Consider the following 17,745-nt stretch of genomic DNA (forward strand, 5'->3'; position numbering starts at 1 on the left):
ATAACAGGATTATAAAACAATGTATGAAAATCCTACAGTATGCAATTCACATATTTAGAAATGCTGCAATGTTTGACTTATTTCAAATTTAAGTATAAGCAGACCCTTAACATACTAATGGAATGGAAAGTGGACAATTAATGTGGCTTCTGTTTTAAAGCAATTGTATTAATGGATTACACATTTCATATATATGGAAAAAAACCTTCAACAAGCCAATGTAATCAGAATTATTCTGAAGCAAATGCAATCGAACCCCTCTAAAGTAGATTCAAAACAGGAGACTAGACTAATACAAAACATCAAATAAACATATATTGTATATTATTAGTTGCATCAGTTAGATGTGCCAAATAATGGAGGTGGGGATGGGTAAATGGTTAAAACATTGCCTCAGTTAATAATTAACTAGGATTATTTCAGCTCAGCTTGTAGAAATGACACTAAATCGTCAAAATGCTGGAACATTCTACTCCCCATCATTATGGAAGAACCCTCACCAGAGAGTAATTCGGGATAAGCAATGAATGCTGACCTTGCTAGTGACAAATCTCATGAATCGATAAAAAAAACTTTTAGAAAAAATGTAAATTACTGATTGTAGGTCAAGTTCAACAGATCAAGCTATAGAAATGACAAAATATACTGAACCTGTGTTTCAGGATCATCTGAGCCCAAGCTCGCAGCTCCTAATTTCACCACCTCTGCCAGTCGGGTAATCGTGACAACGGAGGACTGTGCAGCATGTGCTAACTTCTCTTGACTTGCAGCAGCTCCAGATACAAGCAACTTCGTGTCTTCCACCAGAGCTTTAGCAGTTTTTAGAATATTCTCCCTAAAATAATTGCAATTGATTCAAGATAAAGATGAGAAACGTTCAAGTCTCTTAAATACTTAGCAACAAATTTACAGATGTTGTAGTTTGAAATGAAATCCGTAACCATGTAATTACATGAACAAAGATATTCTCCAAAACACATCAAAAGCCCTATCTGAGGAGTTAGACTTCAGATTAGAGGATCAGGCCATTGTTTAGTTTGATAAGCAAACAATTAGTTGAAGGACAAAGTTCTAGATGTTACTGTTGATAATTGAAAAAAATATTTTTATAAATATTACAAGAAAGGGGGCTACCTGAATTTATGTTGCATATTTAATTGAACTCAGCATGCCCATTACATTTTATAGCCAATGATTACTTTTGAAGTCTAATCACTGTTGTTTTGTAAGCAGATGTGGCAGCCAATTTGCTGCAAGATCCCACAAACAGTAACAATGAATCGTCAATCTTGTGTGTTTTTGACAGAGTTAGCAGGGTGGCTCAGTAAACCTGCCTATTCTTTTTCAAGCAGCTCCACTGCCTCTTACATCTCATATTTATATCTTAACCAAAGAGTTATACATACAGCACAGAAACAGACCCTTATGGATCCAACCTGTCAGCCCCGACATCTGAGTCTTATCTATTCCATTTGACAGCATTTGGCCCATATCCCTTTAAGCCCTTCCTATTCACAATCCAGATTCCTTTTAAATGTTGTATTTGTACCACCTCCACCACTTTGTCTGACAGCTCACTCCATACACATACCACCCTCTGAAAATTTTAACCCCCAGGTCCTTCTTAAAATCATTCCCCTCTCATGTTAGACCCGTGTCCTCTAGTTTGGATGCCCCATCCTGGGGAAAAAGTCGAAGTGTAGTGCTGGAAAATCACAGCTGGTCAGGCAGCATCCGAGGAGTAGGAGAGTTGATGTTTTGAGCATAAGCTCATCATCGAAATGTCGACTCTCCTGCTTCTCAGATGCTGCTTGACTGGGTGTGCTTTTCCAGCACCACACTTTTCAATTCTGATTCTCCAGCATCTCCAGTCCTCACTTTCTCCTGGGGGAAAAAAAGACCTTGGCTATTCACCCTATCAATGCTGCTCATAATTTTATAGACATCTGTAAGGTCATCCCTCAGCCTACTCAAGAAACTTGAGCTTTCAATCTTCAAGATTCAAGACTGCTGCACACTGAGCCAAAAGTGACATAAATATTATTTTACAAATGACAGAAGATATAGTAAAAACAAGAATCAGCTTATACCCAGATCTGAGTTTTGTTATAATAGTACAAGATAGAATAATTTTCCTTTCATTGAGACTGAGCTGAAGTGTCAAACCTGACTGATTCAATGAGACAATAATTCTTTAGATCCAGTGGTTAGGTGTTACATACAACATAAGACCATAAGACATAGGAGCGGAAGTAAGGCCATTGAGTCCACTCCGCCATTCAATCATGGCTGATGGGCATTTCAACTCCACTTACCCGCATTCTCCCCGTAGCCCTTAATTCCTTGTGACATCAAGAATTTATCAATTTCTGCCTTGAAGACATTTAGCGTCCCAGCCTCCACTGCACTCTGCGGCAATGAATTCCGTAGGCCCACCACTCTCTGGCTGAAGAAATGTCTCCGCATTTCTGTTCTGAATTTACCCCCTCTAATTCTAAGGCTGTGTCCACGGGTCCTATTCTCCTTGCCTAACGGAAACAATTTACAAGCTTCCACCCTCTACAAGCCATAAATTATCTTGTAAGTTTCTATTAGATCTCCCCTTAATCTTCTAAACTCCAATGAATACAATCCCAGAATCCTCAGCCGTTCCTCGTATGTTAGACCTACCATTCCAGGGATCATCCGTGTGAATCTCCGCTAGACATGGTCCAGTGCCAGTATATCCTTCGTGAGGTGTGGGGACCAAAACTGGACACAGTACTCTAAATGGGGCCTAACCAGAGCTTTACAAAGTCTCAGTAGCACAACAGTGCTTTTATATTCCAACCCTCTTGAGATAAATGACAACATTGCATTCGCTTTCTTAATCACGGACTCAACCTGCATGTTTACCTTTAGAGAATCCTCAACTAGCACTCCCAGATCCCTCTGTACTTTGGCTTTACGAATTTTCTCACCGTTTAGAAAGTAATCCATGCTTCTATTCTTTTTCCCAAAGTGCAAGACCTCGCATTTGCCCACATTGAATTCCATCAGCCATTTCCTGGACCAGTCTTCCAAACTGTCTAGATCCTTCTGCAGCCTCCCCACTTCCTCAGTAATACCTGCCTGTCCACCTAACTTTGTATCATCGGCAAACTTCGCTAGAATGCCCCCAGTCCCTTCATCCAGATCATTAATATATAATGTGAACAGCTGCGGCCCCAACACTGAACCCTGCGGGACACCGCTTGTCACCAGCTGCCATTCCGAAAAAGAACCTTCTATTCTAACTCTCTGCCTTCTGTCAGACAGCCAATCCGCAATCCATACCAGTAGCTCACCTCGAACACCATGGGCCCTCACCTCGCTCAGCAGCCTCCTGTGTGGCACCTTATCAAAGGCCTTTTGGAAGTCTAGGTAGATAACATCCACTGGGTTTCCCCGGTTTTCCCTGACTCCAGTGACTTTTGAAAGATCTCAACCAATGCCTCCGCTATTTCCTCAGCCACCTCCCTCAGAACTCTAGGATGTAGCCCATCGGGGCCAGGAGATTTATCAATTTTAAGACCTTTTAGCTTTTCTAGCACTTTCTCTTTTGTAATGGCAACCATACTTAACTCAGCCCCCTGACTCCCTTTAATTGTTGGGATATTACTCATGTCTCCCACTGTGAAGACTGATGCAAAGTACTTATTAAGACATCATTGTAGAACTTGACAGAATTACAACTGAAAAGACATTTTTGGTCACCATCCCAAATTCTACTCAGGGGTTGATAAAATGGAGCCTGTATGATAATTTAGAGTGCACTGATGAGTTTTGTAAGTTATACATACTGTAAGAGCTCCAGTGGAAATGCTGAGTTCCCTTCTTTGATTTGTCTGTTATTCTAAGATCCAGAGGGAGAGAACTCATTCAAACCCATGATTACTGGGCCTCTAACTGGACCAGCATTTCTCTGCCAAGCAACCCAACCACTATTACCCTGCCTCAACTACTCAGACGCCCCAACCCATTGCGATTGGAAGTTATATTAGGAAGATGGTATACAATGAATGGGTTTTCAATAAATAAGAGCCAATAATCCTGCAAACACTCAGGGCAACCATCACCTGTGGTGAGAGAAACAGTTAATGTTTCTGTTCAGAAGTGGAAAATAAATTATAGATGTTTATCACAGGGACCAGAGCAAATACAGAGACAGAGAAAAGGGAGTTGGGAGTGGGGACTGGGAAGAGTAGAAATAACCAACAACTTATCTGTAAAATTGGAGGGAGAGGTTATGATCAGAAATTGTTGCAGATTTCAGGACTCAATATTGAGTTCATTGTGTCTAATTAAAAGATGTCATTGCGTTTCACTGGAACAGGGCAGGAAGCTGAAGATAGACGGACAAAATGTTGGAGTTGAGAACTAAATGACAGGAAATCTAGACTCCGATTTGAGTGTTGAATAAAGATATTCCACAAAATTGTCACCCGGTCCACATGGGGTCTTCCCGTGTAAAGGAGGCTGCATCACGAGTTGTGAAAATAAAACACAAAATAGAAAATCTAAGTAAACTACTACCTCATCTGGAAGGATGCCTGGACAATTTAATAATGGGAAAGGGGCTTTCAGGAAGAAATAGCACTCTCACTGAGCAATAATAAAATACCAAGAAATTGTAATTTGCCAAATTATTAGTAAATTGTTCTAACACTTGGAATACACTACAATGAATATATAAGATGGGGTGCAAAACTATTAATGAGTTTACCTGTGGTCAGCAAAGGTCTCTTCATTTTCTCTGTTTAGTGTACCTGCTGTAGCAAACATAATTGTTGTATCCAAATCAGCTATGATACCAGACACAGTACTGGCAGCAGTGATGCAAGCCTGAGTTCCACGGTTGCCGGCCTGCAAGGATGCTAACACATGAGAAATCTGCAAGGTAGAAATTACAGTTCCTGGATCAGAATCCAAATGTGTGAAAGACAGACTTTCAATTCAGATACAACAGCATCACTTTCCTGCCTCAGCCACTGGATTTTCTGTGTTAGCAAAAGATTCAATTACAGCCTTTTTACAGTTCAATTGACCGTAGGAGCCAGTTCCAACGCAATTCCATTTCCTAGTCAAGGTTGCAGTTTAGGATGTTTAGTTAATTGCCCTCAAAAGATTTGAACATGAGAACATGGTGCAGGAGTAGGCAATTCAGTCTCTTGAGGCTGCTCTGCTTCTTGATATAATCATGACTGATCTCATCTCGGCCTCAAATCCACCTTCCTGCCCGATCCCCATAATTCTTCAACCCATTACTAATTAATCATTTGTCTGCCTATCTCCTCCTCAAATGTACTCAATATCCTGGCATCCACCTTACTCTGACATAGTAAATTCCACAGATCCATGACCTCTTGAGAGAGTAATTTCTCCTTCTAAGTTTAAATCTGCTACCCCTTATTCCAAAACTCTGACCTCTCGTTCTAAATTGCCCCATGAAGAAACATCCTCTCCATGCCTACTTTGTCAATCCACTTTACCTCAATTAGATTTTCTTTTATTCTTCTAAACTCAGAGTACAAGTCCAAACTGCTCATCTCTAAGAAGGCAAGCTCCTTGTCTGTGGAATCAGTCTAGGAACCTCCTCTGAACTGCCTCCAATGCAACTAAATCCCTCAGCTAAGGATCCTCAAGAAAGTTGGATCCAAAACAATTGTAAAATATATCTCCTGATCTAGAGTTGCATTCTGTTATCTTTGAAGAACAATCCATTTTTGACGAATGTAATCACATGCAGATATAAAGCTATTTAAAATGACTGATGGTTTCTTTTAAAAAAGCAAATCCAAATAACGGCCAATTCATGACCAATGTATGACTATTCATACAAAAGTGTAATTTGACTTGGAACAAATTTTTTGACTTTGAGTCTTTGAAGAATAATTTTAAAATTCTTTGAAAAATAATTTTAAAATTCAGGGCACCAAACAGTGGTGCAGCATAGGAGGAGAAAATGAGGACTGCAAATGCTAGAGATCAGAGTCAAAAGGTGTTGTGCTGGGAAAGCATAGCCAGTAGGCAGCATCAAGGAGCAGGAGAGATGCTGTTTCAAGCATAAGCTCTTCATCAGGAATGCTCTTCAGATGCTACCTGATTGGCTATGCGTTTCCAGCACCATAATTTTTGACTTTGAGCGGTTCAACATCAGTAGGGTTAAAGTAGGCTGACGGGAACATTACTTATCAATTGTAATTTTTTTTTTTTTTACAATTCTTCAAAGCATTTCACCATACTGAGCTTCACCTTCTATGCAAAACTGTAGCCTTGGAATCAAAATCAACTGAATGTCATCTTGCCTATTGTCAACCTGGTCAACCTTTGAAGTTGGGTTTAAATTTAAGAGAAGGAACTATGAACATTTTAATGCACTAGGATGCACTTTTATCTGATCGAACATGCAAGTTAGTCAAAGATTTAACGATTACGTTGGTCAAAAATACCCTGCTAAATTACGATACTTGAACGCATAAGGTGTTCAATATCTAAATGTTCTTTCTGAAAAATTATTACCTTCTCAGAGACTTTGCGAGCACATTCAATGAGTTCTTTCTTAGTAAAGGCATCACTGGGACTGCACTGGAGAGAACCAGCTTTGAGAACCAAAGAGGCACAATTGTGACCCAGTTCCTGAACACGATTCTTGATATGGTTTCCAATCTAGAAATGGGTTCAAGAAAAGATTGTAAGGGTGTAGTGCACAACTAAATTGACGGATCTTTCTCATTAATCAGAATGCAATAACTTTAATCTACACAAACTGTGTGAAAATAAATTTTCAAACATTAGTCAGACTCTGAACAGATAACATTTTGGCTGGTGTTGGAAATGTTGAAAATTTACAAGATTGAAATAGCTTGATGACCAAATGTAAAGGAAGAGCAGGTGGCATTGGGTGAACTTCACACAGTTGATGTCCACAGTTGATGTTGTGTGTGCGTAGGGGTTAAAAGTGTGAAAATTAGTGCACATCGAGAAATTGGAGCTAAACTGACTTTCACATTTAACCTCATTGTAAATTTAAATGTTAAGTGCTCGAGTACAGGTACATTAACATGGCTTTTGGAATTTAAGTGCAGTTGCTTCCTTGAGCTCATCAATTAAAGCAAGGTAGAAATACAGCTGTAATTGAGGTCCTGAAAACACAATAGAAGAAAAAAAGCCAGCAAGCACCAAAACTTAATAACTGCTTTCTTACCCGATAACGTAAAAGACTTTGCCCATAGCACTTGTACAGAGTTTACTTTCAGCACTTAAAGGCTTGCAGGTCTGTCCTTCAGTTTGCAGTTGTTATATTAGATTTGTTTTTACTGTGAACCAGAGATCAGAACTAGATGACCGTCACCAACAGCAGCACCAGCAGGAAAAGCATTTGCAGAAGAGGGTCAGGTGGAAAGGTGCTCATTGTACATGAGACATTGGTGAGGCCTGCACACACTTGTTTTATCACAGCATTTGATAGTCCATGTAAATGGATTCGCTGGATGACCATATCACCAGAAATGCCTGTGACATCATGTTCAAGATGGACTCCTCCAATCTCTCTACAACTGTGCAGTGCGGCTGTCAACCGTACCAGAGGCAGGAGTATCCAGTGGAATCCAACACGGACTCCATTGTTATCACCATATCCATCATGGGCTCTGCTCACTTGTGATGCGAGTCAGATAAAACCCAACTGTTTTCCTTACCGGTTCTGCTGAGGTGTTAGTATCTGACATAGTGCGTTGCGTGCACAAGCCCTGATGTGATGGTGCATCCCCAGGAGGAGTGACCTCCTCCGAGGAGTCGTTATTGACCTCCTGCAGCTCCTTTGAAGGACCTGTGGCATATCAGAGACATAAATCAGCATTGCCAAGGTATGAATGCATTAGTGATCATTTTCAAAAGATCATACTACACTCGCTGCTGACATTTAGTCAACATGCACGAGTGTTGTATGTCATATTGATGTTTGATATTTAAATCCACCACCATGTAGCCGGGAAGCCCCCATCTTCCCAACTCCAACTGCCGAGCACAGGGAGGCCCCATGGATGCCCAGCAACTTCTCCTTTGCAGCTGTCAGATGCAGAATGGCTGAAGAACTAGTTTTGGTATTCTGCTCCTTGGAGTTGAGAGCTTTCTTTGCCTGCAATGAGGGAAAAATAGATAGATGAGTAACAGTAATGGCATACTTTGAGCTGATGTATGAAAAGCATTTGTTCAGGGTGGTTAAGACAGAGCAAAATGACATTGCGTAAAGAGGATTGAGAGTGGATGGATACATGGGGAGGTGAGGATCTATAGATATAGCAGGATGGATGCAATTGCAATTTAGTATGAAGAGTGATGACATGGAGTAGATTTGACAAGGCAGAGCAAGCCAGTTGTTATGATACACACTAAGACACAGTCAAATATGTCACTGTACTCACCATTCCTGCCCTGCTTAATCCATTAAACTGCTTTCAGCATCATGAATCCATAAGCATGGCACCACACTCTTGCTGCTGACGTCCTGGGGATGCCTCCAGCTACACATCCTTCCTTCCATTGGCAAGCCTGGTCCTCCTGATTGCAGGAAATGCTATCTCTCTGTGAACCTTATAGCTCCTGGCATCACATCAGCGAGGCATCACTATAACATGCCTTTGAACATGTATCCCATTTTATTCAACTGACTGTGTCCTGTTCCCAACTGCAGAATCTGTCAAATTTTGTGTTTGGCACAGCACTTTAAATGTGGGTCATCATCACATCTCCTTACCCAAGGTGATGAAAAGCATCGGAACTCTAAGGCAACAGAGCAACTTGGTTGAAAATTCACAGACAAGACTTAGTACACTTACTTCCAGGTATCCCATGCACATATCAGAAAATCCCATTCCCCACTTTTGAACAAGCATCCATTGCTTTGCCAACTTTCAATCCAGTCCAATATTATCAAAGTGGCCAAACCATCTCAAAGTTGACAGCATGGCTCAGGGTTCTGTTCTTCCCAGCTAACTCACATTATCTGGAAGGAGACAACGTGACAACTGCACCGTAAACTTTTCCAAAGTATGAATTTCAAGTCATATCCCAAAATGCAATCATTTTCTATGAGGACACGAAATAATTTTGTCTAGGTCTCTCGGCATTCGCACCAATACAGACACTCTCTGGGTTGCAAACAGATTCCATTTTGGAGTCTATTCACAAATTGATTTGTACGCAAGTTGGAACATAATGCAAGGCAACGTAAAACAGCCAGAAGTACAAGAGACGTTCATTAAAATTTTACCAATGTGATCCCATGCAGGGTTAAGTTGTACATTCATAAATCAGGGATCCCCTGTACCTGGTGGATGGGGCTATATAAAAATTACTCTCCAAGCTATATCATGCACATTATTCAAAGAACAAACTATGCTCATAAAAAGATACAAAAAATGTTAACAACACAGGACATTTGCATCTTAAATCTGAAAGATGTACAGCATAACATTACTGGTAAAGAGCTAGGAACTAATTGATAGGTGCCACTGCAGCGAAGTTGTTAAACACCAATGAAGCAGTACTTCAGCCTTTCGAAAAAAAAAGAATTGTACTTGATGAAATTCAAGCATGTTGAATATAAAAATTATTATTTTGAACTTACGGGAACCAGAAAACAGAAAAGAGAGTTGTTAACCCAGTTAACCAAGCAGCTGATTTGTTCAGTGAGTGAGAATCTGCTCAAAACATCCAAAGGGTTTACAGCCTGGTTAACAAAACTACATTTTGAAAGCAAGTAGACTTTTATGGAGGTAAGGGGATGTAGTCTGCTAGAACGAGCTTGATTGTCTTTGAGATGTTGTCAAGACATTTCTTGGAGTTCTGTATCCTAAATTGATCATGGACCAGTTTGAGCCATAGGGCCTGTCTCCATGCTGTAGGACTCTATAACTTTAATTATTATCTTTTGCCTCTCCCATGCGATTGCACTCTGCAATCTTGACACATCCAGTGGTGGTGGACAATTAACTTACCAAAGGAGGCTGCCCCACAAACATCCCGATCCTCAATAATAAGGAAGCCCAGCACATCAGTGAAGGCTAAAGCATTTGCAATGATTTTCAGTCAGAAGTGCCAACTGGATGATCCATCTTGGCCTCCTCCAGAGGTCCCCAGCATCATAGATACCAGTTTTCAGCCAATATAATCCACTCAATGTGATGTCAAGAAACAGTTGGAAGCACTGGATATTGCCAAGGCCACGGGCCCTGACAACATTTAGCCAATAGTATTGAAGATTTGTGCTCCAGAATTTGCTGTGCCTGTAACCAAGCTGTTTCAGTACAGCTACAACACTGACATTTACCGAACCATAAGGAAAATTTTCCACAAAAAACAGTGTCAATCCAACCTGGCTAATTAATTCCCCATCAGTTTACTCTCAATCATCAGTGAAGCGATGGAACAAGACATCAAACAGCATGTCCTCAACAATAACCTGCTCAGTCACGCCCAGTCTGGGTTGGACCAGGGCCACTCAGCTCCTGACCTCATTACAACCTTGATTCAAACATGAACAAAAGAGCTGAATTCCAGAGGTGAGGTGAGGAGAGAGGAGAGTGACAGCACTTGATATGAAGTTGTGGTTCTGTTTGCCGAGCTGGAAGTTTTTGTTGCAAACGTTTCGTACCCTGGCTAGGCGACATCATCAGTGCTTGGGAGCCTCCTGCGAAGGAGGCTTCGCAGGAGGCTCCCAAGCACTGATGATGTCGCCTAGCCAGGGTACGAAACGTTTGCAATAAAAACTTCCAGCTCGGCGAGCAGAACCACAACAACGAGCACCCGAGCTACAAATCTTCGCACAAACTTTGAACTTGATATGAAGGTTGTATTTGACAGTATGTAGTGTTAAAGAACTCCAGCTGGTACTGAAGAAAAGAGCTAAAAGTGCTGGGAATAAGTCAGCTCCAGGACACATTTGCAGGCATTTCTCTGGCCCAATCATCTTCAACTGCTTCAGTGAATCTTCCCTCCATCATAGGGTTAGAAGTGGAGATTTTTGCTAATAATTGCACAATGTTCAGCACTATTCATGATTCATCAAATACTGAAGTAGACCATGTTCAAATTCAACAAGACCTGAACAATATCCAAGACCTGGCAACCTATGAGACCACATCTGGACTACTGAGAACAGTGTTGGTCCTCTTAAGGAAATATACCATTTCATTGAGTTGGGAGGGGAGGGGTGGTGGTGGCGGCATTCAGAGAAGGTTAACTAGGATGGTCTTTGGTACAGAGGAACTGTCTTACGAACAAAGGCCAAATAGGTTGGGACTCGACACGTTGGAGTTTAGAAGAATGAGAGGTGATCTCCTTGAAGGGGATTGTCAGGGTAAATGCTGAGAAGATATTTCCCCTCATGGGAAAGTCTAGGACCAGAGGGCATAGTCTCAGAATAAAGGGAGGCCAATTTATCACTGGGATAAGGAGGAATTTCTTCTGTCAGAGGGCTGAACATCTTTGGAACTCCTTGCCACAGAGAGCTGGGACAGAGTCCTTCGATATTTAAGGCAGAGACAGATTCTCCATGAATCAGGGAATGATGGGTTACAGGGAAGGGCAGGAAAGTGTATATGAGGCATGTTGGATCAGTCATGATCTTATTGAATAACACAGCAGGCTTGAAGGGCCAAATGACCTACTCCTGCTCCCATTTTTATGGTCTGAAAGCTGAAAAGTGGCAAGTCTTGCCACATAAGTATCCGGTAATGACAATTTCCAACAACATACTCTAACCATCAGGCCTTGACATTTAATGGTATTACTATCACTGAATCTCCCACTACCAACATGCTGGGGCTATCATTGACAAGAAACTTAACTGGACTAGCCATATAAATACTGTGGTTATGAGAGCAGGTTAGAGGCTGAGAATCCTGCAATGAGTAACTCACTTTCCGACTCCTTGTCCAACAGCCACAAGACAAGTCAGGAGGGTGAGAGAATGCTCAACACTTGCCTGGGTGGGTACAGCGTCAACAGAAAAAGTATGACATCATCCAAGACAAAACAGCCTGCTTGATTGGTATATCCATTCCCTCCCTAATGCTCAGTATCAGCAGTATTTACTATCTACAGGAAACTCACCAAGGTTCCTTCCAAACCCACAATCACTACTAAGGACAAGGACAGCAGCACGTGTGAACAAGGGAAATTTCCACCATCCTGATGTGGAAATATACTGCCATTCCTTCCTACTTACAGAAAATGCATTGTAACAGTTCAGGAAGTTAGCTTACCAACACCTTCTTAAATGAATTAGAGATGGACAATAAATGTTGGTCCAGCCAGCCATGAATTGGATAAAAACAATGGCGCTGTTGGTTGATCAGCAAATTGGAGAGGCATGTGTGTCTATATGTAGGGTGACGAAGGGAATGAGATTGTGCTGTGCACAAATTACACTGTTGACAGTATTGAACAAACTTGCTGGATGAGTTTAAACATTTCCCCATTTATCACACTCAATCTTGTATGCCATGATATATGCAATTGTATGCAGAAATAAGATACTCCATATTTGACAGGCAGCATAGCACTGAGTTACCTCCTCATTTTCAGCAGTTATAGCTGCAGGTTTGGCTTCTTGTGCCAGATGCCCATAGTCATTGGTAAGTTGGTTGGCCAAAGACCCCAGTTCATCTGGATTGGTGGTTGATTTAGTAACCTATGAACAGAATCTAAAATGAGAAACAGCAATACAAGTTCAAACAAAGCACACTGAAGTCAAATCTAAATGACTGACACCCACCATTTCTTGAACGGTTACAGCAATAGCTTTGGCAGTCTTCACCATGGTGGTCTGGTAGTCAACAAATGAACCATCTGGCTCATCCGGAGCACTTTCATCGATCTAGGTTTAAAGCACAAATATGCAAATTCTTGTTGGTACCAATGCAAACAAAGCGGCTATTGACGGATAGTCTGAAATGCTCAACACTATCCATATTACATTGAAAACTGTAGAGTTACAAATATGTTTTTCCAATAGTACAACTGATAACTATGATTAACAATTTAAAGGTTTTCAGTTTTCATGGCTATGGATGAACCAAACAACATCACATAGGAATTTTTACACAGTTGTTAAGATTTATAACACGATAACAATCTCACCTTGTTTATGGCCTGGTTGATGGCATCCACCATTCCACTCACAACACCCGCAGCACTGGCTGCATCGCTAAGTGTTCCTGACAGGTCCTCCACAGCTTCCTTCATCATCTGCACAGACTCATCTAAAGCATCCTGTGTTTGAGCTGCTTGCTAGAGGAAAAAAGGGATAAATGTTTGATGCTACTTCAGCACACAAAATACACAAACTAAACCCCATTATGGTAGTTATAACATTGTAATTTTAAAATGCTCTATCTAATTTTGCTCCTTAGTGACTGACCTCTGGACCTCCCATTACAGAAAAGTCATAACAGGTTTTACAGCTTGGCAAAAAGGCCTTTCGGGTCATTATATCCACGTCAGTTATCAAATATCTATCCACACTAATCCCATTTCTCAGCACTTGGTTGGGAGCTTTCTATGTTTCAAGTTCTCATCTAAATAGTTCTTAAATGTCTTGAGGGTTCCTTCCTCTACCATTCTTTTAGGTAGTAATAAACAACATTTTTCAAACCCCTCCAAATCTCCTACTCCTTACTTTAAAACTGTGCTTCTGAGTTACAGATCCCATTAAGGAGAAGGTTTCTCCCTGTCAACCTTGTCTATGCTCCAGCCACCCCAAACGTTTTTTTTAATCCCTCTAATCCGGTCCTCTCCTCAGCCTTCTAATGCTCTGAAGGAAAAACCTCAGCCTATCCGGTCTCCCTTCATAGCTGAGTCACTGCAGATCAGTCAATATCACTTCTTCATTTTCTCAAGTACAATCACATCCTTCCTATTGTGTGACAGCCAGAACTTCAGCTGTGGCCTATCTAACATTATATGCAGCTCCATCATAACCACCTTGCTCTTGCATTCAACACTTAAATTATTTGGAGATGCCAGTGTTGGACAGTGTTGTACAAAGTTAAAAATCACACAACACCAGGATATAGTCCAACAGATTTGATTGGAAGCACAAGCTTTCAGAGCGCTACTCCTTCATCAGATGGTTGACCACACAACCACCTGCGAAGGAGCAGCACTCCGAAAGCTAGTGCTTCCAATCAAATCTGTTGGACTATATCCTGGTGTTGTGTGATTTTTAACTTTATACTTAACGAACAAAGGTAATTAGCTCATATGCCACCTTAACCACCTTATCTACCTGTCTTGTTCCCTTTAAGAAACAAAATAGTGTCTCTTCAACCATGCCTTCAAACTTCTTTTAAATTTTAGGTTAGATTAGATTTCCCAGTCATCTGCAAAACTCAAAATGATAATAAATCAAATGTGTGCAATTTGCATTCATAACGGAACCCCCTTTGGCATAATTCTGGAGAATGCATGTTTTTGCCTTACCTAAACCAATATAGATTTAGGTAAAGCAATAAACCAACACTGAGGTTCAGTGCTCAAAACCAAAAGCAGTTTTTTAGAAGCTGACAAATGTTCAAAACAACTCACTTGAGATAAAGATCATCAATTCATTAAACTTTAACTACTTTTTGTTAGTGTACAAAAGGCTTTTAATCATCTGTCGTAGTCATATTAGATGGAAACAGTGTGTTACATTCTGAATAGATTATTTTATGCTTCCTGAAAATAAACATTTTTACATTTTCCCAAATTTTATATTATTTGCCCAATATTTGATCATTCAAAAAATATATATGCATCTGTTTGTAGCCCACTTATGTCCCTATCACAACTTACATTCCTACCTATCTTTGGAGATTTATGGAATACTTGTCTTTATCAGTAAGGACAGAGAATACATGGAACCAGTTGTTTGGGAAACATGGTTGGCATGGATGAGTTGGACCAAAGGATCTGTTTCTGTGCTGAGAAACTATCTGGCAGGTGGTGCTGGAATTGTATAAATTTTAGTTTAGACATAGCTGATGTAACACATGCAGCTCTGGTCACTGCTGTATAGCTAAGAAATTATTACACTAGAGAGGTTACTGAAGAGATTTATAGGGATACTGCCCAATAGATTTTCTTGTACTTCAGAGGTTAATATTGTCGTTAGTGTGAACTGGAAGACCTCAGTCCTTCTGTTGATAGATGTAAGGTAAGGGACAGTTTTGAGGTAAAGTTTATTTCAGCTAAGGGTGGTAGAGATATACAAACTCACTATTTAAAAGGGTAACAGAGGAAGAAAGTGCCAGTATTTATGAAGTACTTGGATATGTTCGTGAAGTACTGTATTCTAAAAAGCTTGAAAATGAGATTAGGTTGGACGGCTACATGCCAACTGATGCAGGGACAATGCACTGAATGGCCTCCTCATGTGCTGAAAATTTCTATGAAGCAACAACTATAGAGATGAATAAATACCCTCCTTTGTGTCTAGGCTGTAAAGGTCTGCATGTGCTTAAACAATTAGGCATTTGCAAACATAACCCAAATATGGCCACAAGCCTTAAATTCCTGAGCACATATGTTTACCTTTGGATTGCCGCCTGCCTCTTTAGCTGTGTATAACATCTGAAGCGCAGATTCTGCCAGCGTCTTGGTCTGGTCCAACAAATTCATCTGCTGCTGATGATTGACAGCCTTTGATGCTGCACCAATTGAGGCCATGGTGAGTGGCTCAAAGTAACTCACCATTTGGGATACCTGTAAAGTTTGTGACATACCCAACCATGAATCAGAAAAGATACTAATTCACTACTGAAGTGTACATTTTGGCAGAAGCACACAACTGTTTAAGGTAGAATACTAAAATTAAGTTCTGAACACTGGAAAACATTTTAAACTGATTCTCTAAAACCTTTGAATTCAAATACAAACAATGCATTATTTTTGAATATGGAATAGAGGAATTATCAAATAATCTCAGATTACCAGTATACATTTGAAGAACATGAAGATATGCAAGAGAACTGCAAGGACCTTACTTAAGCCTTATTTGACAATAGTGATATTGCTACAGAAGATCATTTAAATCACTTGAGGCCAATGAAGTCAGAACCATATGGAAATGTTACTGTGAGAATAATGTTCGCCAATACATTGGCTTTCAATTCATAAAGAAGATAAGGCACTTCTAAAGTGTTAAAATATATTTTATTTTGCAGTGTTCTTAATCTGGTTTCCGGGAGCTCACATCCCAGAGTCAATTCCTTACATTTGTAATGCTCAATATAACTTGCTTATCCTGGTGACAAATTTGTAAATACCCAAAACTGTTAGGTTTAGGGGAACTGTATTTAGCCAAGAAAGTAAAAACCGGCTCACACGTTAGTCATCAGGAATCTAAACATTAAAGAAAATACTAATACAAAAGTTTGCAGCAACTGAAGGATTTCACATGTTCTCCTTTAATTTCAGTCTTCAACCTTTTCAAATTTGCCCTTCTCTCTCCTTTGAGCTCATCACAGGAAGAACACAAGAGGGGTGCTTACTTTCTGAAATGTTTTCAAATCAAAGCATCTGGGCTCTACTTTGTACCGTTCCAAAATCTCTGACTGAGATGAGGGTCTCATGGGTAATTGGCAAGTTGAGTCAATGTTTTGAAAATTAATAAATGACTCCAGTAATGGATTGAAGTGCCTATTTCTTTGATTTTATTTGAGTAAAATGTCTCAATGTATTGCCCTCCCACAGTTGACTAAACATGGTTTTGTACGTAATAGCTACAAGCTTTAATTTTGTACATTTTTATTTATAGTTTTAGAAAGTCCACACTTTCTCTGTTGCAGAGGAGATGCCAGGAATTTATTGTCCTTTTACCTTGTGTCCCAATTGTGAAGCCTCAGCCCGAGCTGCAGTTGCAACAGGGTCAATGAGATTGCTGATTTCTTGAACTGCTCCAGCCATTTGGTCATGTAATGCCTAGTGAAAAATTGGAATAAAAAGTTACAAACTTCAAAAGCTACAAAGCAAGGTGACAATGACCAGATTTTTAAAAAATATAATTTACTGATGTCACTTAAGGAAAATTGATTGACCAAAGCATCAAGAAAAATTCACCAGCTCTTCCACAAACTATGGCACAGTATCTTCTAAAAGCGTCTAAGGTGGCAAACAGGACCTTGGGTTGAACTTGTCATCTGAAATTCTGCATTCTCTAACTCTATGGGACACCGACACCACTGAGAGTGCCTATCTGCACTCACTACTCCTGTCCATCTAGGACATGAAGCCTCAACTTAGTGAGGCAATGAAGACCTCTAAGCCATTGTTCACAGCAATTGCTGTTTGAGAAACCACATGCTCATTTTCACATTTATTTTCTGCTAAGTTCTTTACCTTCGGATTTAGATCTACACTTTACCCTGGTCACCAGATCAGGTCAAACTTAAACTCATGGAAATACTGCCACAATAAGTGTTTAAGAGGTTGGCTAACAAAATAGCGCATCTCATCCATGTATCCTCAAAACTGTAGAGTGCCAGTTTTTACATGTGTGGGGTGTGCACGCGGGAAGGTAGGGACATGTGCTCGCACAGGGGTGGGGTTGGAGGAGGGGGTAGATGTGCGCATGCAGGGTGGGGACGGAGATATGCATGCACAGGGTGGGAGGGAGGGCTGTGCGTGTGCCTGAGAGTGAGAGCGCGTGCGTGTGCCTGAGAGTGAGAGCGCGTGCGTGTG

At 40.5% G+C, this 17,745-nt stretch overlaps 1 protein-coding gene across 6 annotated transcripts in view; it reads right to left on the minus strand.

Moving 5' to 3' along the window:
* The window catches only part of tln1 (talin 1), a 162,314-nt gene that overhangs the window by 20,971 nt on the left and 123,598 nt on the right, over positions 1 to 17,745 (minus strand). For all 6 annotated transcript variants that reach the window (XM_043687343.1, XM_043687380.1, XM_043687371.1 and 3 more), the window contains 8 exons: positions 16,885 to 16,986; positions 15,598 to 15,768; positions 13,165 to 13,314; positions 12,800 to 12,901; positions 12,596 to 12,715; positions 6,541 to 6,687; positions 4,745 to 4,911; positions 652 to 835 (listed from right to left, as the gene is read on the minus strand). In XM_043687343.1, coding sequence (XP_043543278.1) covers positions 652 to 835; positions 4,745 to 4,911; positions 6,541 to 6,687; positions 12,596 to 12,715; positions 12,800 to 12,901; positions 13,165 to 13,314; positions 15,598 to 15,768; positions 16,885 to 16,986 — 1,143 coding nt within the window. The remainder of the gene's footprint in view (positions 1 to 651; positions 836 to 4,744; positions 4,912 to 6,540; positions 6,688 to 12,595; positions 12,716 to 12,799; positions 12,902 to 13,164; positions 13,315 to 15,597; positions 15,769 to 16,884; positions 16,987 to 17,745) is intronic.

The sequence above is a fragment of the Chiloscyllium plagiosum genome, chromosome 1 (assembly GCF_004010195.1).
Source record: "Chiloscyllium plagiosum isolate BGI_BamShark_2017 chromosome 1, ASM401019v2, whole genome shotgun sequence".
NCBI lineage: Eukaryota > Metazoa > Chordata > Chondrichthyes > Orectolobiformes > Hemiscylliidae > Chiloscyllium > Chiloscyllium plagiosum.